General features: G+C 46.2%; 1 protein-coding gene and 1 non-coding gene across 2 annotated transcripts; one reads left to right on the top strand and one right to left on the bottom strand.

The window, feature by feature from the left end:
- Positions 1–5,026: 5,026 nt before the first annotated feature.
- LOC126516571 (von Willebrand factor A domain-containing protein 7-like) lies at positions 5,027–9,344 on the top strand. Its single transcript, XM_050166696.2, has 3 exons — positions 5,027–5,412; positions 7,906–8,135; positions 9,261–9,344. Exons 1-3 carry the CDS (start codon positions 5,049–5,051, stop codon positions 9,342–9,344), a joined length of 678 nt encoding a protein of 225 aa, XP_050022653.2. The 5' UTR covers positions 5,027–5,048.
- Positions 9,345–14,752: 5,408 nt separating this feature from the next.
- On the bottom strand, positions 14,753–14,834 carry TRNAS-CGA (transfer RNA serine (anticodon CGA)). Its single transcript has one exon. It is a non-coding gene; the product is annotated as a tRNA-Ser (tRNA).
- Between the last annotated feature and the right edge of the window lie 1,081 nt (positions 14,835–15,915).

The following is a 15,915-nucleotide window of genomic DNA, read 5'->3' as shown; positions in this document are numbered from 1 at the left end:
AACAGGTTACAGAGACTTCTTCTATAACGAGTGGTGAAGTTAGAAGGGCATTGCAAAACATGAAACGAGGAAACGTGGCAGAGAAAGATGGGATAAGAATCGATTTAATCAAAGATGGCGGAGGAATCATGCTTGAAATGCTTGCAGCACTTCGTGCGACATGTCTAACGATTTGTAGGGTCCCAGAGAACTGCAAGAATGCCAACCATATATATATATATATACTAATACACAGAAAGGAAGACGTTAAATAATTGAAAAATTATAGGACCACTAGCTTACTTCCACTACTGTATAGAATATTCACCAAAATAATTTCCAGTAGAATATGGGCAACATTTGAATTCAGTCAATGAAGAGAACAGGCTGGCTTTAGGAAGGGATACTGTACAATGGATAACATCCATGTCATCAGTCAGGTAATCGAGAAATCTGCAAAGTACAATCAGCCACTCTATATAGCTTTCATAGATTACGAAAAGGCATTTGATTCAGTGCAGACATCAGCAGTCAAGAGGCATTACGTAAGCAAGGAGTACAGGAGGCTTGCGTAAATATCTTGGAAAATATCTACAGAGGTTCTACAGGTACTTTAATTTTCCACAAGTAGACAGACATCTATAAAGAAAGGGGTCAGGCAAGGCGACACAATCTCTCCCATGCTATTCACTGTATGCGTGGATGAAGTACCCAAGCTATTAAACTGGGAAGGCTTAGGAGTGAGCATCAACAGCGACCATCTCAGCAAGCTTCGGTTCGCAGATGACATTGTCCTGTCCAACAACACTGTAGACGAGTAACAACAAATGATTGATGACCGTAACAGAGAGAGTGTAAGAATGGCGTTGAAGATTAATATGCAGAAGGCGAATATAATGATCAATAGCCGTACAAGGAACAAGAGTTCAGGATCGCCAGTCATCCTCTAGTGTCTGTGAAGGGGTACTTTTACCTAGGTCAATTTCTCACAGGAAACACTGATCAGAAGAAGGAAATTTACAAAAGCGTATAAATGAGTTGGAGAGCATATGAGAGACATTGTTAGATCTTGTTTGGCAGCCTAACACTATCATTGAAAACAAAGGTGTACAATCACTGCATTCTACCGGTGCCAACATGAGGGCCAGAAACTTGACAAAGAAGCTCGATAACAAGTTCAGGACCGCGCAAAGAGCGATGGAACGAAGAATGTTAGGCGTATATATAGTGCTAAGAGACAGGAAGAGAGCGGTGTGGATCAGAGAGCAGACGGTGATAGCCGATATTCTAATTGACATTAAGAGAAAAAAATGGAGCTGGGCAGGCCATGTAATGCGTAGGTTAGATAACCGGTGGACCATTACAGTTACAGAATGGGTGCCGAGAGAAGGGAAGCGCAGTCGAGGACGGCAGAAGACTAGGTGGGGTGATGAAATTAGAAAATTGGCTGGCGCTTGTTAGAATCGGTTGGCGCAGGACAGGGGGAGCTGGAGATGGCAGCGAGAGGCCTCCGTCCTGCAGTTGACATAAAATACGCTGCTTATGATGATGATCAAGTGGCACATGCCACCATAGTCTTTTGGAGGGCACATTCACATGATTATGATCGTCATCATTAGAAGTGTCGCCGATGCGGTCAATCAGACGTCCGTCGAAAGTGCCGGTTTGCCATGAGTCCAAGAGCTTTACCACATCGTAAGCGAGACCTTATAAATAACAGTGGTTCTTTTCTTCTTCTATAATGTGTAGCACTGGTAAAAGTAAATATAGCGTTGTAAAACACTTATTGTGGCTCTAAATTGAGAGCAAAAGTGTGCGCAGGGGGGGGGGGGGGTAGTTGGCCTCCAGCTGGGGAATCACTGCTGCGCACCAGACGTAGCACACGCACACACGTTACACATGCAGTCAAGCGCGCGTGTAACGACCCCATTTGAAGTGGTGTGTCGCTTAGTACGAACAGAAGCTCACCATTCAACAAACCTTGGCATGTGCCCATGTAGCGCCCTCTTCTTAACAAACTGTTCATCGAGCGAGTCTGATCAGCGCTACGGACTGGCTCTCAACGACGCAGCACCGATACCATGAGCAGAAGAGCCATAAACAGAGGCGCGAACCTGAAGCCTTCCTGCATATTCACGCAGAGGAAGAGCCAACACACAGCCGAGCTCTCTCTGCGATCTTTGGTACTGCTTGAGTTCCTAATATTGTTCCGCTTTAAAGGCGAAGACGAAGAGAAGCGATAGTGAAGGATAAAGACGAAGGGGAAGCAGAGGCTTATGGTGTGGGCCCTCTGGGCCAAATACAGGGTTGCATAGTAATCGCGGAGTCACACCGCCGAAAGAATATGTACAATCTGTACTCCTAAAATACCCGGTCGCCACCTGAGAAGCCTACACTTTGTATTTACTGCAGTTATCGGCAGCTATGTTTTTCCACTAGTTTTTTTTTTAATTCAATAAACTTGCAGCCTGGGTAAGTTTGTTGCTAGTGCTTTTGGATGCGGTTTTAGTTGCTTACCAGATGCTTTACCGGATTTTTGAAGCGACCAGCTATACAGTTGTGAAAACTATGGATGATATTTTCTAAAACATGTGCGATAGAACACTACCGCGAAGTTTGCAACGTGCTCTATGAGTAACTTGAAGAAACTTTGATACATTTAACGCACTCTACGGAGAGCTGGTAACACATGTCGGACATCCGGCGCAGTAAAGGGTAATGTACCTCATCGTTCAGTGCCTGTAACGCTGTTGTGTTGATTAAATGCTGCAACTCTCAATCCCGGAGTGTCAAACTGTTCGCCGAATCGAATACGACCTCATTCGATTCGTCGTACACTACTCAGAATACGTAGCAGCGCATCTCCCCGTGCACGACAATGTTCCCACGTGTGGTTATCAGGATTTCGGAATATAAGTTTAAGACGGTTTGTTCCAGAGTGGCTTCTCTCGCCGTTAATACCCTCCCAGAAAAGCGCAGTTTTCTCCGATTTCTATGGCAATCAATGGCTCCCTTAGGATCTTCAAATGCATACGTTCCACGAGGTTCCAGCGGCACGCAAGCGTTAACTCACGCAGTTAACTCACTTATACATATAGTCCTCTCACTATAGGCCACATAATATAGGCCCTCTCTCTCTCTCTCTCTCTCTCTCTCTCTCTCTCTCCTTCTCTCTCTCACACACACACACGCACGAACTACTACGTAGAACTACAACAGAAGGAATTCGCATCAAGTATGGATTCTAAGACCACTGTCGAAATTATCCGCCAACTGAGTTTCCTGGTTTTCGATTTATCATTTTTTTCAGCTAATTAACTAATTGACACGATTTGACGTTTCAAGGCAATATTCTGACTGTGGAGACGCCGCAGTGCCAAGCTTAAGAATATTGTTGAGATTTTGGGGTACCTTAAAGTGCACCGAAAGCTCGGTACACGAGCGTTCTTCTTTTTTTTGCATCCTATTCCCGTTGGAATGTGGTGGCAGAGGTCGAACCTGCGACCTCTTCAGCCACATTGTGCTAATTTTAGTTGAATATTTAGAGCACTGGTTCTGATGTGCAGGACGTAATTAGGACGATGGAAGAAGGTATAACGTGAATTGTTACAGTAAACCGGATGAGAGAAGTATGCATTAGACAACAAACGCGGATAGGTAATAGCTTTCCCGAGAGAAAGCTGTGGAGGGACAGTTCATATAATGTCAATACGCACAAGTTTCGCTTTATTTGAGTAGCGGAATGTGCTTCAACGAAAGGGAAGGGTGGCAGAAAATGGGGCGGAGTGGCGCTATTTGGAAATTTGCAGGTACGCAGCGCAGGGGTATACAGCAGAGTTCTAGAACAGAGCGTAGTCTCGCATCACAGGTAAATGAGATGAAAATTGCGATGAAGATGATTGAGATAACTACAACAATGAATACAGGGCGTTATCGATGTTACCATGCTTCCAAGTCCTTTTTCGTGTTTTCTTTTTTTTTTTTTTGCATCTTGAAGAGCCGTATAGTCCCAATGTTTCTTAGACGTTTCTGTCTATCGCACTGTGGTACGATGTCGTCACTAGCGCTACTCTTCCTGTCAACATCTCCTGCTTCACTGTAACGTGATAAGGCTAATATTTTCACGTGCAGATGCAACGAATATAGAGTATTAGCCATGCCAAAGCAATATACAAAAAATTCACCTAAAGGTAAGGTATTTATTTCCGGTCAGTGACACGAAGCAGGGCCGAATCCACAAATGTTTTCGTTCGTAAGTACATTGTGCCATTTTGCCAAAAGTGTCTCGCGTAAAAATTCATCAGTAAGCAAAAAGTAATAAAACAGAATAAAAACAAAGGAAGAACCAGTGACAGGCTTCGTTTTCCAGCATTTGCTCAAGATTAATTATTACGGCAGAACGTGGGCGAATTTCGGTGAGATAGGGGCCGAATTTTCAGATTTTTGTTCATAAGTGTCGTGTGCCATTGACCGATGGTCTTCGCCAAATTTACACGGTCAAATATCAGGATCTGCTTTTACAAATAATTCTAGCTTAAGAGCTTATTGTGAGCACGGGCTTATTTAACGAACCCTATTTTTAGTTTTGTACCATCAAATGCATATTCAGTTGCAAATTCAGCTGCGGGTCTCATTTATTTATTTATTTATTTACATTACCCCTAAGGGCCCTCACGCAAGGGTATTACATAGGGGGGGGGGCACAAACATAATATATACACAAGAAATAAAACAGTCCCAATGCCCGGTAACATTCGCATACATCTTCTTCCGCCGCAGCTTGTAAAGCTTCCCGCCACCTTCGTAATACTCGTATCTGTGTAACGTCGCCAGCGATCGAAAGTCCGTATATTTGCCACCAGGGCATTGTGGGCAACATCCTTAACCTAAAATACGACTGGTCCCCACAGCCATGATCTAGAGCACTCTAGAACCTGGGTTTCCGGATACAAGCATTTTTTTTTCCTCGAGAAAGAGAGAGAGAGAGAGAGAGAGAGAACACCTTAAACTACTTCATGGTCTCTTGCTCCTTTCAGCTACTGCCTACATTTTATGTGAAATCGCATCGCATGTCGGCTTCAGCCTGCCGCCGACTTCTCAAGGCAATGGTGAAGACGCAGCGCTCAGCCTCACATCACGGTGCCTTGGGCGTTTTCTGCCTGGCCTACCTGCTGGGCGTTCCGGTGGGAGTGACGGGCCGTGAAGTAGCTGGCAGTGAGGACAATGGCTGGACGGACAACGGCTCCGGAGGAAACTCCAACGCTGCCGTGCCCGATGGAGCGACGTCTCTCGTTTTCGTTTTGGACGTGAGCGGCTCGATGCATCGGCACCTCCAGCAAGTAGCCGATGGTTTGCAGGGGATACTGAACGCGACGCTTTCACAGGACGAGGCGCTCTTCCACAACTACGTGCTGGTCCCTTTCCACGACCCTGGTGAGCACCGCTAATTTCCGTCCAGCTTATGTTTTATTAGTGCAAATGTGATTTCGATCAGGAAAATGTAGAGCTAGGAACAGGGTCTTGATGACATTGTTCTAATCGCCATTAGTAAGTGAGCGAGTGTAACGACATTAGCCGCATGAGTGCAAACAAAGCCGTATTGACAGAAGTGTAGTAAACACGTTATTGATCACATCGTGTTTGCTTCATCTGAAGTCAGAGCCTGTTTATCATAGTTTCCTTCCCCAAGTTTGTTTTTACTTTTCAGCGGACGCCAACCAGTTGCAATAGCGAGTGAGGTCTATGTAGCCGATATTCAATCCAACTATTACGTTCCTAACAAAAGAAGGGCCTTGCGGCTGCCACTGCTGTCGCAAGCCTCTCACTCCCATTTCCTCTTTTCCGACTTAGATTTCTATCGTAGGGACAAAACTGGCTTTGCTATAACGACAAGAGAGATGAAGAGTTTTATAGAAACTGAGGATGTAAGCTGTCATAACGACACGACGGCATGCTTTCGACGTAGGATATTAACGCTCAGTCTTGTCAACTGTCACTTTTCTTTCCAAAATTTCGAACTTTTTCTATTATGTTGACACAGACGTCTAGTGCGAAGCCAGAATCTCCAGCAAAAGAAAAAAAAAATCTAGCAAGTAATCTGTGCACACTTTTAGAGGCATCAAAGCAGATAACAGGCAGAGAGCGGGACATACAGAAGCGTGCCCTGTTTTATGTGCGCATTCTGTCCTTCGCACCGTTGAAAATGATCCGCAGTAAAGCGCGGATCATTTGCTTTCCAGCAACAATTCCTTTTGAAAAAAGTGTGTAAGAAGAAGGCCATTCGTCGTATAATTAACCATATTGGCAAGTAATCCAGCCTATTTTCTTTTATATTTATTGACGTATATTGAAGGCAGATTTACGAGAAATATCCCTCAGGGGATTCCACTAAAGGCTGCATTTGTCTGAATAGGCCGAGTCACCCTTAGAACTACAACGGTGAGACGTACGGAACAGAGAAAAAAAAAACATCTTTAAATAGCACATGCATTACATATAACAAGGAAAAATGAAACATTTTATAAAGTGAATGAACAATGATCCACAAAAAGAAGTTAAGCAGTTGAAGCAACATTTTAAAACACATTATTTACAAAGTAATAGTTTTTTGGGGGGACGGGGAAGACTTGGAACATGGCTTGTGTATAAACAAATTTGCAAAAGGCGTCAAATAATTTCACGCACTCTAATTTGATGCGGCTACTGCAGCAGTAAATTTGCGCAGTTGTCCGTTATGCAACGGGTAAAGTAGTAATTGTTTTACCGTCTTATTGAAATTGATTAGACGTGCCTACAATTAGCAGGTCTAAGACTATATGGGTAATGATCTAAGAAATGAAGTATTTCGAAAGGTAGCTGCTGCTTTACATACCTTCTTACACAACGTGTTTTACTGATCAAGGTTCTCTCTACATCGTGACTGGTATAATTGTGCCAATATTAACCAATAAAGGATGAACTGCCTCTCTGGTATTGGCGTAAATTCTCCAACATTGTATTTGTGTTTATCAACTTTCGTTATTTGGAATAATATATCATTATTTCAGTCTGTTGTAACGTGCTCAGTACGTGCTAGATATCCTATTGCACGTAAAGCTCGGTTTTGAAGTATTTCAAGAGTGACGAAGTTTGTGTATATTTTTTTCGAAATAATATGGGGTTTTACGTACCCAAACAACGATCTAATTCTGAGGCACGCCGTAGGGAGGAACTCCGGAATAATTCGGACCACCAGGTGTTCTTTAACGCGCACCTAAATCTACGTACACGGGTGTTTTCGCGTTTTGTGTTGTTTTCGACCACACGAATTAAGGAGCAACACGTCAATAGGGAGTCTATTTGCGCCGAGTACATTTAACGTTTCCCATTTAGTGGGACAAGATATCGCTACCAAATTTTGATGCATGTGGCACGAAACATTTCTATGTTTGGAGTACTTATGTGCTTGACTAGGACAGATGCTACTCAAATTTGAATCCCAGAAATTTGAGTGATGATGGCTGCTGAATAGTGACAGTCGTAAATTCTAAATGAAGCCCAGCAGGTGTTTTCGCTCATTCCGATTTAAAAAAGTATCTACCGTGGTTGCTTTCTATTTAACTGAAGTGTTTTTTCATTCAGCCAAAAACTTAAACCTTTCAACCAGGTGTTAATTGGCTCGTTCAAAAAGAAGACGTGGTTATGACCCTGAAAAGAAAATTATCAGGTGGACTGTATACTGGGGACGCAGCGGCAGTGGGGTAGGTTAAACTTCTTGCGCCTGCTTCTCAGGAGTGCATGTGCACTGTTCCACAGAAATTACGGAACCAAATACACAAGCGACATTTATTGATACATTGCAAAGCTTACACGCTCAACTTATAACCATTCCGCCTCGTAACAGCGCATCGCTGAGCGACGCTTATCCGCGTCCACGGTGTTTCGCAGTTGTCGGTCCGACGCTGGTGACACGCGAGCCGGCCCACTTCGAGCAGCGTCTACGTGCCCTGACGCTTCGCGGAGGCGGCGACTGCCCCGAAATGGCGCTCACTGCACTGCGCGAGGCCCTGCGGCTCTCCCTGCGTGGCTCTCACGTGTACCTGTTCACAGATGCCCGTGCCAAGGACTATCACCTCCTCGATGCTGTCCTGGCACTCGTGCAGAGAAAGGAGGCGCAGGCGAGTACCACACCTCGGAAGTGTACGGTGGCGATCACACTTCGCTGTGGTCAGCGCTGGAGTGGGGCGCTCAGTAGTGCATTCGCGCCGCCTATACCGCGAGCCGCTGGTTTGAGACGACTTGGCTGGCATAATGCAAGGATTCCTTTTAGTGGATGCTATTCTGTTCTTATAGATTGTCGCTTACGTTTGGTCGATTCTAGCGCTGACGTAGATGGTGTTTCCCTCGGACCAGTGCTGAAGCGCTGGGAGGAAAAGAGTTGAATGATAACCGTTACTTCAACCGGCGAGATGGGCTGTTCGCCGCCACTTGTACTTTTCGCTTTGCAACAGGCTATCACTGCTCCCCTTTAACAACGATGCTCTTGTATACGGTATGCGGGCTTTCAGCGGTCCCCGAAGTGCGAAGCGGTGGCGTGCCTTATCGCATCGTGGGGCCTATCGCTCACTTCGAATGTTGTCTACGCTAGACATAGGAGAGCGCGACCAAGGGTGGTGCACCACAAAGATACCACTCGGTGAGAAAGTAATTGTCTCTACAAAGCGACCTCCACAAGACGGTAAGAGCACCAGCTGCTACTACAGTAGCGCTCTCGCGGGCTGTAAACAACTTTGCTGGTGGCTCTACTAAGGCCAGTAGGCTCTGTGGTTAAAGCGCAATGTGCTTAACGGCCCTTCAAGCGGCCCGCTAAGCGGTCTGCCGGGCCGATGGAATTCTTCAGCGTAACTGTGTCAAAATCTCGAAGCTTCATGTCGCGGTAATTGGGACCCTGTCCTCAGCGGGGTCGTGCGGGTCCATTGTAAATGAGACATTCAAAACGAAACAACTTCTTTAAGTATGCCGCACGAAACTATAAATGCAAATGCTGATACCGTATAGTCAACGTGTATACTATTCAAATCAATTAAACATTGCTACATTCAGCGATCAACTGAATTTCAATGTATATTTAATGATATTCCAATGAATTTAAAGTCCATTGCTAAGAGATTTATTAGCAACGGGCGCGAACGGGTAGCCGTCACAAGCGTTCGGCGAAAGACAGCAACTACGAGCTCATGCCGGTAGCGATGGTGCTGTGGCGCGGGCAGGCTACTCTTCTTCGTTACAATCGCCCTCCGCAGAAAAAGGCGCCATCCTGGCTGCTTAAGGCGAAGAGCCTTATCCACTGGGCCACGACCGTTGTCGTTGCTAGGCCACTGTTCTAGGCCTGCACTTATGAGTTAAGAGAAATATAACAAGTACACAAAATAAAGGTAGAATATTTCTGGCCACATGAATGAACGCAATGGCTCAGCCTTGGATGCGACAGATCGGATGTGCTCCTACTTTATTCTTAGTAATGCTTTGCGGTCGCTTTGCCATAACATTAATAAAATGTTTAATATCGAGTTTATCATCGAAACCAGTTTTGATAGGTCGTCATACGTAGAGGAATAATGCGTGCCATGCACCACCGAAAAGACACTTACAATTCCTCTTTTCGTGTAGGAACCTCCTAAAGGAAAATCAAAGATTTCCACCATCCCACTCTTGAAAGATTTGTGGAAAAAAGCGCTTTTGCTAACATGTCCAGGTGTATTAGCGAAACTTGTCTCGGCCATTGCATATTTATAGCACAGTGGTGGGTTCCTTTAGGGCTGTTTTGTCTTCCTCTAGTTATGGAATGACTGTATAGTACCGATTTTGAAATCTTTTCTCGGGCTTGTCCGGGACGTGTTACCAGCTCGCCGAAACGCGCTTGCTGGCTGGAGCGAATATGATGCTCAGAAAGTGGAAAACCGTCGCCTTATGCGAATGAGAGCATGGTAATAGTGCATGGTGGGTGCGTATATGGGGCCTCATTCATTCATTCATTCACACACACACGCACATGCACACACACACACACACACCAAGCTCTTAGAAAGAAATAATCCTATACTCTTACAAGTTTTCAAACGATTCGACTTTTTCGTCTTTGTCTTTTTTTCATATACTAAATGTTTCAACAAAGATATTATTGTTGACGATGTTGTCAGTAAACTTCCACAATTGTCCTTCCATTGTGCCTGAAATTTTTGTGACAGCATAGACATGACAAAAGAATGATAGCCCATAGCGCAGTCGCGAGACAAAGGATGTAACTCGTACTTTCTCAAGCCTGACCTCAAGACTTATTTGCCAATGCTTATGTATTAGAAATTGGATAGTATTCAGTCAATATCCCTTAATTCGCGCTCATTAATGGCAGAATTTAAAGGAAAATCAATGTAACCACGTGAATGAGGCTGCCTTGCCTATTTAAAAGAGCGGACATGAAATTAAAATGACCTAGATACATACACAAGTGGGAATGAGGCACGTTACAGTGCACTTTAACCACGCGCTTTCACCCCGCGGCAAACAGCGAGCTTTATTATTCACAATTTGAGTTATGACGCAAGTATTCAAGTATTACTATGTAAGATAATAGCTAAGTTCACAAGTTGCGGTGGAAAAAGAAACCAACGGATCCCGTGGACATGGACGCACCAGTGCCGGTGCTCCTATGCCACCATCATATGGGTGCAGCCGTATGGCGAAAAGAAAAGAAAAAAAAAGCCTTAACACAGCCCACAGGATATGTAACTGTTCGGGGAGATGGAAATAAATTTGAAGTCTATTAAATTAACCAGCCGCCCACGACTGCTGTTTCGGTTCACTGCCTGCTTGGTAAACAAAAAAAGTTCAGTGGTGATTTGGCTCAAATACTTAATTACTAATGGCTAAATACTTAATAAGAATTACGTAATGTCGCACCTCTTTGAGTTCCTGGATCCAGGATTTAAGCCGGTTTTGCAGCCGACCAGATTAGAACCTGTGGGGAGAGAGCCCCGATGCATTTCGAGTCTGTCGCCTTAACCACTCGGCCATGAGAGCTTACGTTTAAATGCGCAAGCATTAATATGCCTAGCCGACCAGGAAACCCGTCCGTCCGTCCCGTAAGACGATCACTTTCAACATGCGGCCCACAGCAGCGAGCGAATTGACCTTCGTGCTGCTACTCGCTTGAACGCTAACTAAGCGCCGAGAACACAGCGCCCACGAAGCTATCAGCACTCGGCGCACGGTCCTCATCGCAGATCGCTTTCAGGATACGGACCGCGTGGCCGCGCCATGAGCAGCCACAGCCGGAGTACGGTTGATCACGGTTGATAAGCGTTCGCATGGAGAGGAGGCAGCTTCATCGACCACGTCTGCGTACGAGGTCTACAAACGTGACACTGTTTAATTACGTCACGCCCTGCAGCACACATCGACCAGTGATCATCTTCCACGAAGCAGCGGCAGCATCCAAACGCACCATCATACAAAACGAGTTAACATTGCTACAACTCGGCTCTTCTTCGTCGTCTCATGCTGGTCTCAGTTAACATTTCGGTGCCGGAACCGCATTTCTCTGTTTCACGATTCTTTCGCGGTGTTTCTCACAATTATACCAAACACAGCAGCATAAGACGACGAAACAGCAGGCGATTAGCAGCGAATTAGCACCGTTTAGATAACTCCCACAGGGGATTCTGCATGTAATTTTTTTTCTTTATTGCGTGCTCGCAGTACAAACCAATACAGATTTAAACGCTATAACATCTCAACAACACCTTGGCTAACGTTGTAGTAATACAAGAGCTTCAGCTCAATCAAGTCATCCAAAATAGCCACCCACTCAGGAGGCTTACTCTCCGCACGGTATATTTCCCGAATATACGCGGCACTTTCTATGAAGTTGATTCTCACCAGACGAGTATCGACATCCGCATGTCGAACTGCCATTCTCGTTTTGCGCAGGCTGCGGAGGCCAAGAAACACGAACAAATCGCACGGAGCCCCTCTTTCGTTATCTATTCGCAAATACCGAATACCTGAGGTGTAATAGGTAGTTCTTTATTTAGTGTTCGTTGTAAGACATTCAAATGAAATATTGGATCCCAGCAATCAAAGGAAACATGCACGATGGTCTCGTGTTTTGCAAAGTAAGCAGTTTAGTGTCCATGGCACATAAATTACTTTTTCGTCTAGCCAATTTTTTACAGGTAGCATCTTTGTGTGTACCTTAAAGAAAAATGTTGTAGAGCAGGCCTAAGTGGCATTTTAGAGCGCAGCTTTTGGGCGCCCCTTCCTGCGTTGAGCGTCGGCGTGCCTCGGCGTCGTAACCGAGTGACGGAGCACAGCGCAAGATGAAAGCAAACGCGCAGCGCAGTGGGAGATGAAAGAAGAGATCGCAAGGAGGAAAGCGGAAGAGGAGGCTACAGTGAAAGCATGAGGTGGAAAGTGGACGAAGAGCTGAGGGGAAACGGCCTGGCGCATGTGCTGAGTAGCCGGTGGCCACGGCATCCGCAGCCGCGTCGGCGACCTATCTGCGTTTCCGAGGTGGGGTGGCCGGGTGGCGTACGTACACTCAAAAAAAAAAAAGGAGTGACCCTTGCTCAATTAGAGGGGAAATGGCGATGTCCCCTATGTTTGTCTTTAAATGGAGCAAGTTTCCTCCTTCATGCATGGGAGCAACGGTACCTCCCTCTCCAAAACCAACATGGCCGACTCAGGGCAAGTGAAGCGATGGATGCGACTAGGCCAACGAACTGTGCTAGTTCGCAGCTGGAAAATAACGTACGCGTCATAAGCATACTGTACGTTACTGATATTTGCAAAAAAGAAAGAAACAGACTCGCTAAGTATTCTTTGCCGCATACAAGGAACCAGGTGCAAGAACGACACGATTTTGTAGCGATCCCTTCCGCTTGATTGCCCCGCTTGTTACTCACCGTTGACGCCCGGCCGATAACATTAATAACGCGGGCGGAGCGTTGCTTTAACCACTGTCCAAGTGCGAAAAGAAATGGCATCGTTAGAACATCGCGGCGTTGAACTTACATAAACATAGGGATATCCATGCATCAATCCGTCGCGCTCGCACACTCTCTCTCTCTCTCTCTCACACACACACACACACACACACACACACACACACACACACACACACACACACACACACACACACACACACACACACACACACACACACACACACACACACACACACACACACACACACACACACACACACACACACACACACACACACACACACACACACACACACACACACACACACGCACACACACACGCACACGCACACACACCTCTATGCGGATGGATGGATGGATGGATGGATGGATCGATGTTATGAGCGTCACCTTTGTAACGGGCGGTGGGTTGCGCCACGAAGCTCTTGCTAATATACTGCTTAATGTCCCGCTCAAGTTAAAAAAGGAAAAAAACACACTAGTAACTCTCACAACCACATTTTTGACCCCCACTTGCGAACTTTGCTTTTGTACGTCTCCGTTTTTTGTCGTTTCCCCACTTTTCTTCCACCAATCTTCAAATCGCCTCTTACTAATCTCCATTGCGGACATGTTTACCTCTTAAAGGTAGCGTTGCCGCTCGTATCCATAGCGTCGCTACTTCGGGGCGGATCTCCACCTTCTGTCCCGCATGCGGCTTCATCAACTACTAGGCAGATTTCCTTGGGTTTTTTTCCCGCTCTTCTGCAGGACCCGTTGTAGTCCCATCTTTCTTTTCGGGGGTAACAGATACACCTTCCGTATCTTTCGCTGCCTCCGATGTCACATCCGCATTGTTGGCGCTCTCCTTGTCACCAGCCCCCTTGACAGCGTCCTCGGCTTCAGCAGCATTCATCCTCATCTGCGCGACGACCTCGTTTGCTGGTGGCCCCACGGCTGCAGCGTACGTGCGTATGCATTGATCTTCTGAGTGCCCAAAGTTTCGACATCGAGCGCAACGCGGCACCTTGCTCTCGCGACGGACGTGACCGACACCTTTGCATCGTAGGAATTGCATCGGCGGTCCATGCGCTACGACAAGGGCCAGTTCACCAGCAACTCGGATTTGGTGCGGGAAGTCATCGACTTTCATCCCGCTCTTCAACTTCAACAGCACTGTCCGAGACGCTGAGTCCTTGTCGCCTACTCCTATGGCCCGCCATCGTTCTCTCGTCACTTCCACGACCTTGCCAAAGGCCGCCAGCGCTGCCTTTGTATCTTCGTCAGCCACCCAATACAGCAGCCAATGAAGGCGTACCTGTTGGTCTTGAGCGTCGACGATTACGCAGCGACGCCCCTTCACGTTGAGCTCTTTCAACACCAGCATTCTTTTCGTTGCTTCTTCACTAGAGAAGGTGACTGCCCATACTTGATTGATCTGGTAGGCTCCTAGAGCCACGACCTCCGGCAGCAATCCAATCGGGGCGAGCGCATCTCGAAAGCCTTCAACGCTATAGGGCCTCGCTCGCACATCGCCATGCAAAAACACGGTGTTTTTCACCACAGATCCCTTCGGCAGTGGTGCCAAAATAAACTGGTAACTCGCTTCTTCGTTATCGTAGATAAGCCTGTTACCGCGGTCGGTGGCCGCAAAAGCCGCTCCTTAGGAGCCCAGGATTCACACGTCCGTACAGCTCGGCTGCCGGAAGCAGAATCGCTCTCTCGGCCAAGACTGCGCACATACGCACCCGCACTTCTGCGCCACAATGATACACACTCAGGAACGGCTGCCAGAAAAAAAGGCACGACTAGGCAGCCGACAGGATTCGAACCTGTGCGGGGAGACCCCGATGGATTTCGAGTCCATCGCCTTAACCACTCGGCCACGACTGTTTTTTTTTTACTTATTGCCGACTTCGACGTACTCAATCAAGGTTTACAAAGATAAAACGTGTGGACCACAATTTTGCCAACACGGTACTAAAATCTTTTTAACAACGCTAATTCATCAAATAAGGCGATCCATTGTGGTGGCTCAGGCAGCGCTTTGAAAGCATCTCTCACACACACAACCCTCTCAATGAAGTTTTCCCGAGCCGGTCGAACAACAATGTCTCCGTTTTGAAATTGCAATCTAGTTTTCCACATAGCGTGGAGGCTCAGGATCATAATAAGGTCATACGGGACATCCTCGTCGTTATCAATCGGTAAGAAGCGTATTCCATATGGGTCCAGGGGTAACTGTTTTTTCAATGTTCTCTGCAGAACATCCCAGTGAAAGATGGCGTCCCAGCAATCTAAGAATGCATGTTCTATTGTTTCCGGTTTTTTACATAATAAGCAGTCGGTGCTCCAGGGGATGAAATACCTTTCTCATGAAGCCAGGTCTCAACGGGAAGTGTGTTTGTGTGCAATTTGAAGAAAAAAGATTTAGCTGACGGCCGTATTGGCATTTTTTTCACTCTCTTTAGAGCGTCTTTTCCTGGGCCTCCACGTTGCGGAAAACGGTACAAAGGTGGAGGGAACATCGTGGCCACGAGATCTCTGTATAGTTTTTTTTTTTTTTTTTTGGTAACGGTGGACAGGTACTGCTGTGAAAAACGTATTTTCAACATCTTATATGAACATACCACTTCACGTAGGTAACCAGTCACTGCTCCTGGCATATTGTGAACAGTCGAAACAATGAATCCTGGAAGTTGTCTACACAGCCGTACCTGTATCACTGTTCGGAGAAAAGGATCGTTTTGATCCAGTAAAAAGACAAAGCGTGACACGACTTGTCGCAGAAACAAATGAGCAAACCAAGCCCACCTTTCTTGACCGGGAGGAACAAGTTCGTTCGACTCATGCTCTCCCAGGTGGAGGCCCAAATGAAAATAGCGAAAACACGGTGAACTTTTTGTACGCTTACCCTCGCAGCACACAACACATTCATCACGTACCATATCTTAGAAACTAAAAAGAGGTTGCA

Source organism: Dermacentor andersoni, chromosome 1 (genome assembly GCF_023375885.2).
Source record: "Dermacentor andersoni chromosome 1, qqDerAnde1_hic_scaffold, whole genome shotgun sequence".
In the NCBI taxonomy this organism is placed as follows: domain Eukaryota; kingdom Metazoa; phylum Arthropoda; class Arachnida; order Ixodida; family Ixodidae; genus Dermacentor; species Dermacentor andersoni.
The sequence above is the reverse complement of the archived record's forward strand: the minus strand, read 5'-3'. Positions and strand labels throughout refer to the sequence as shown.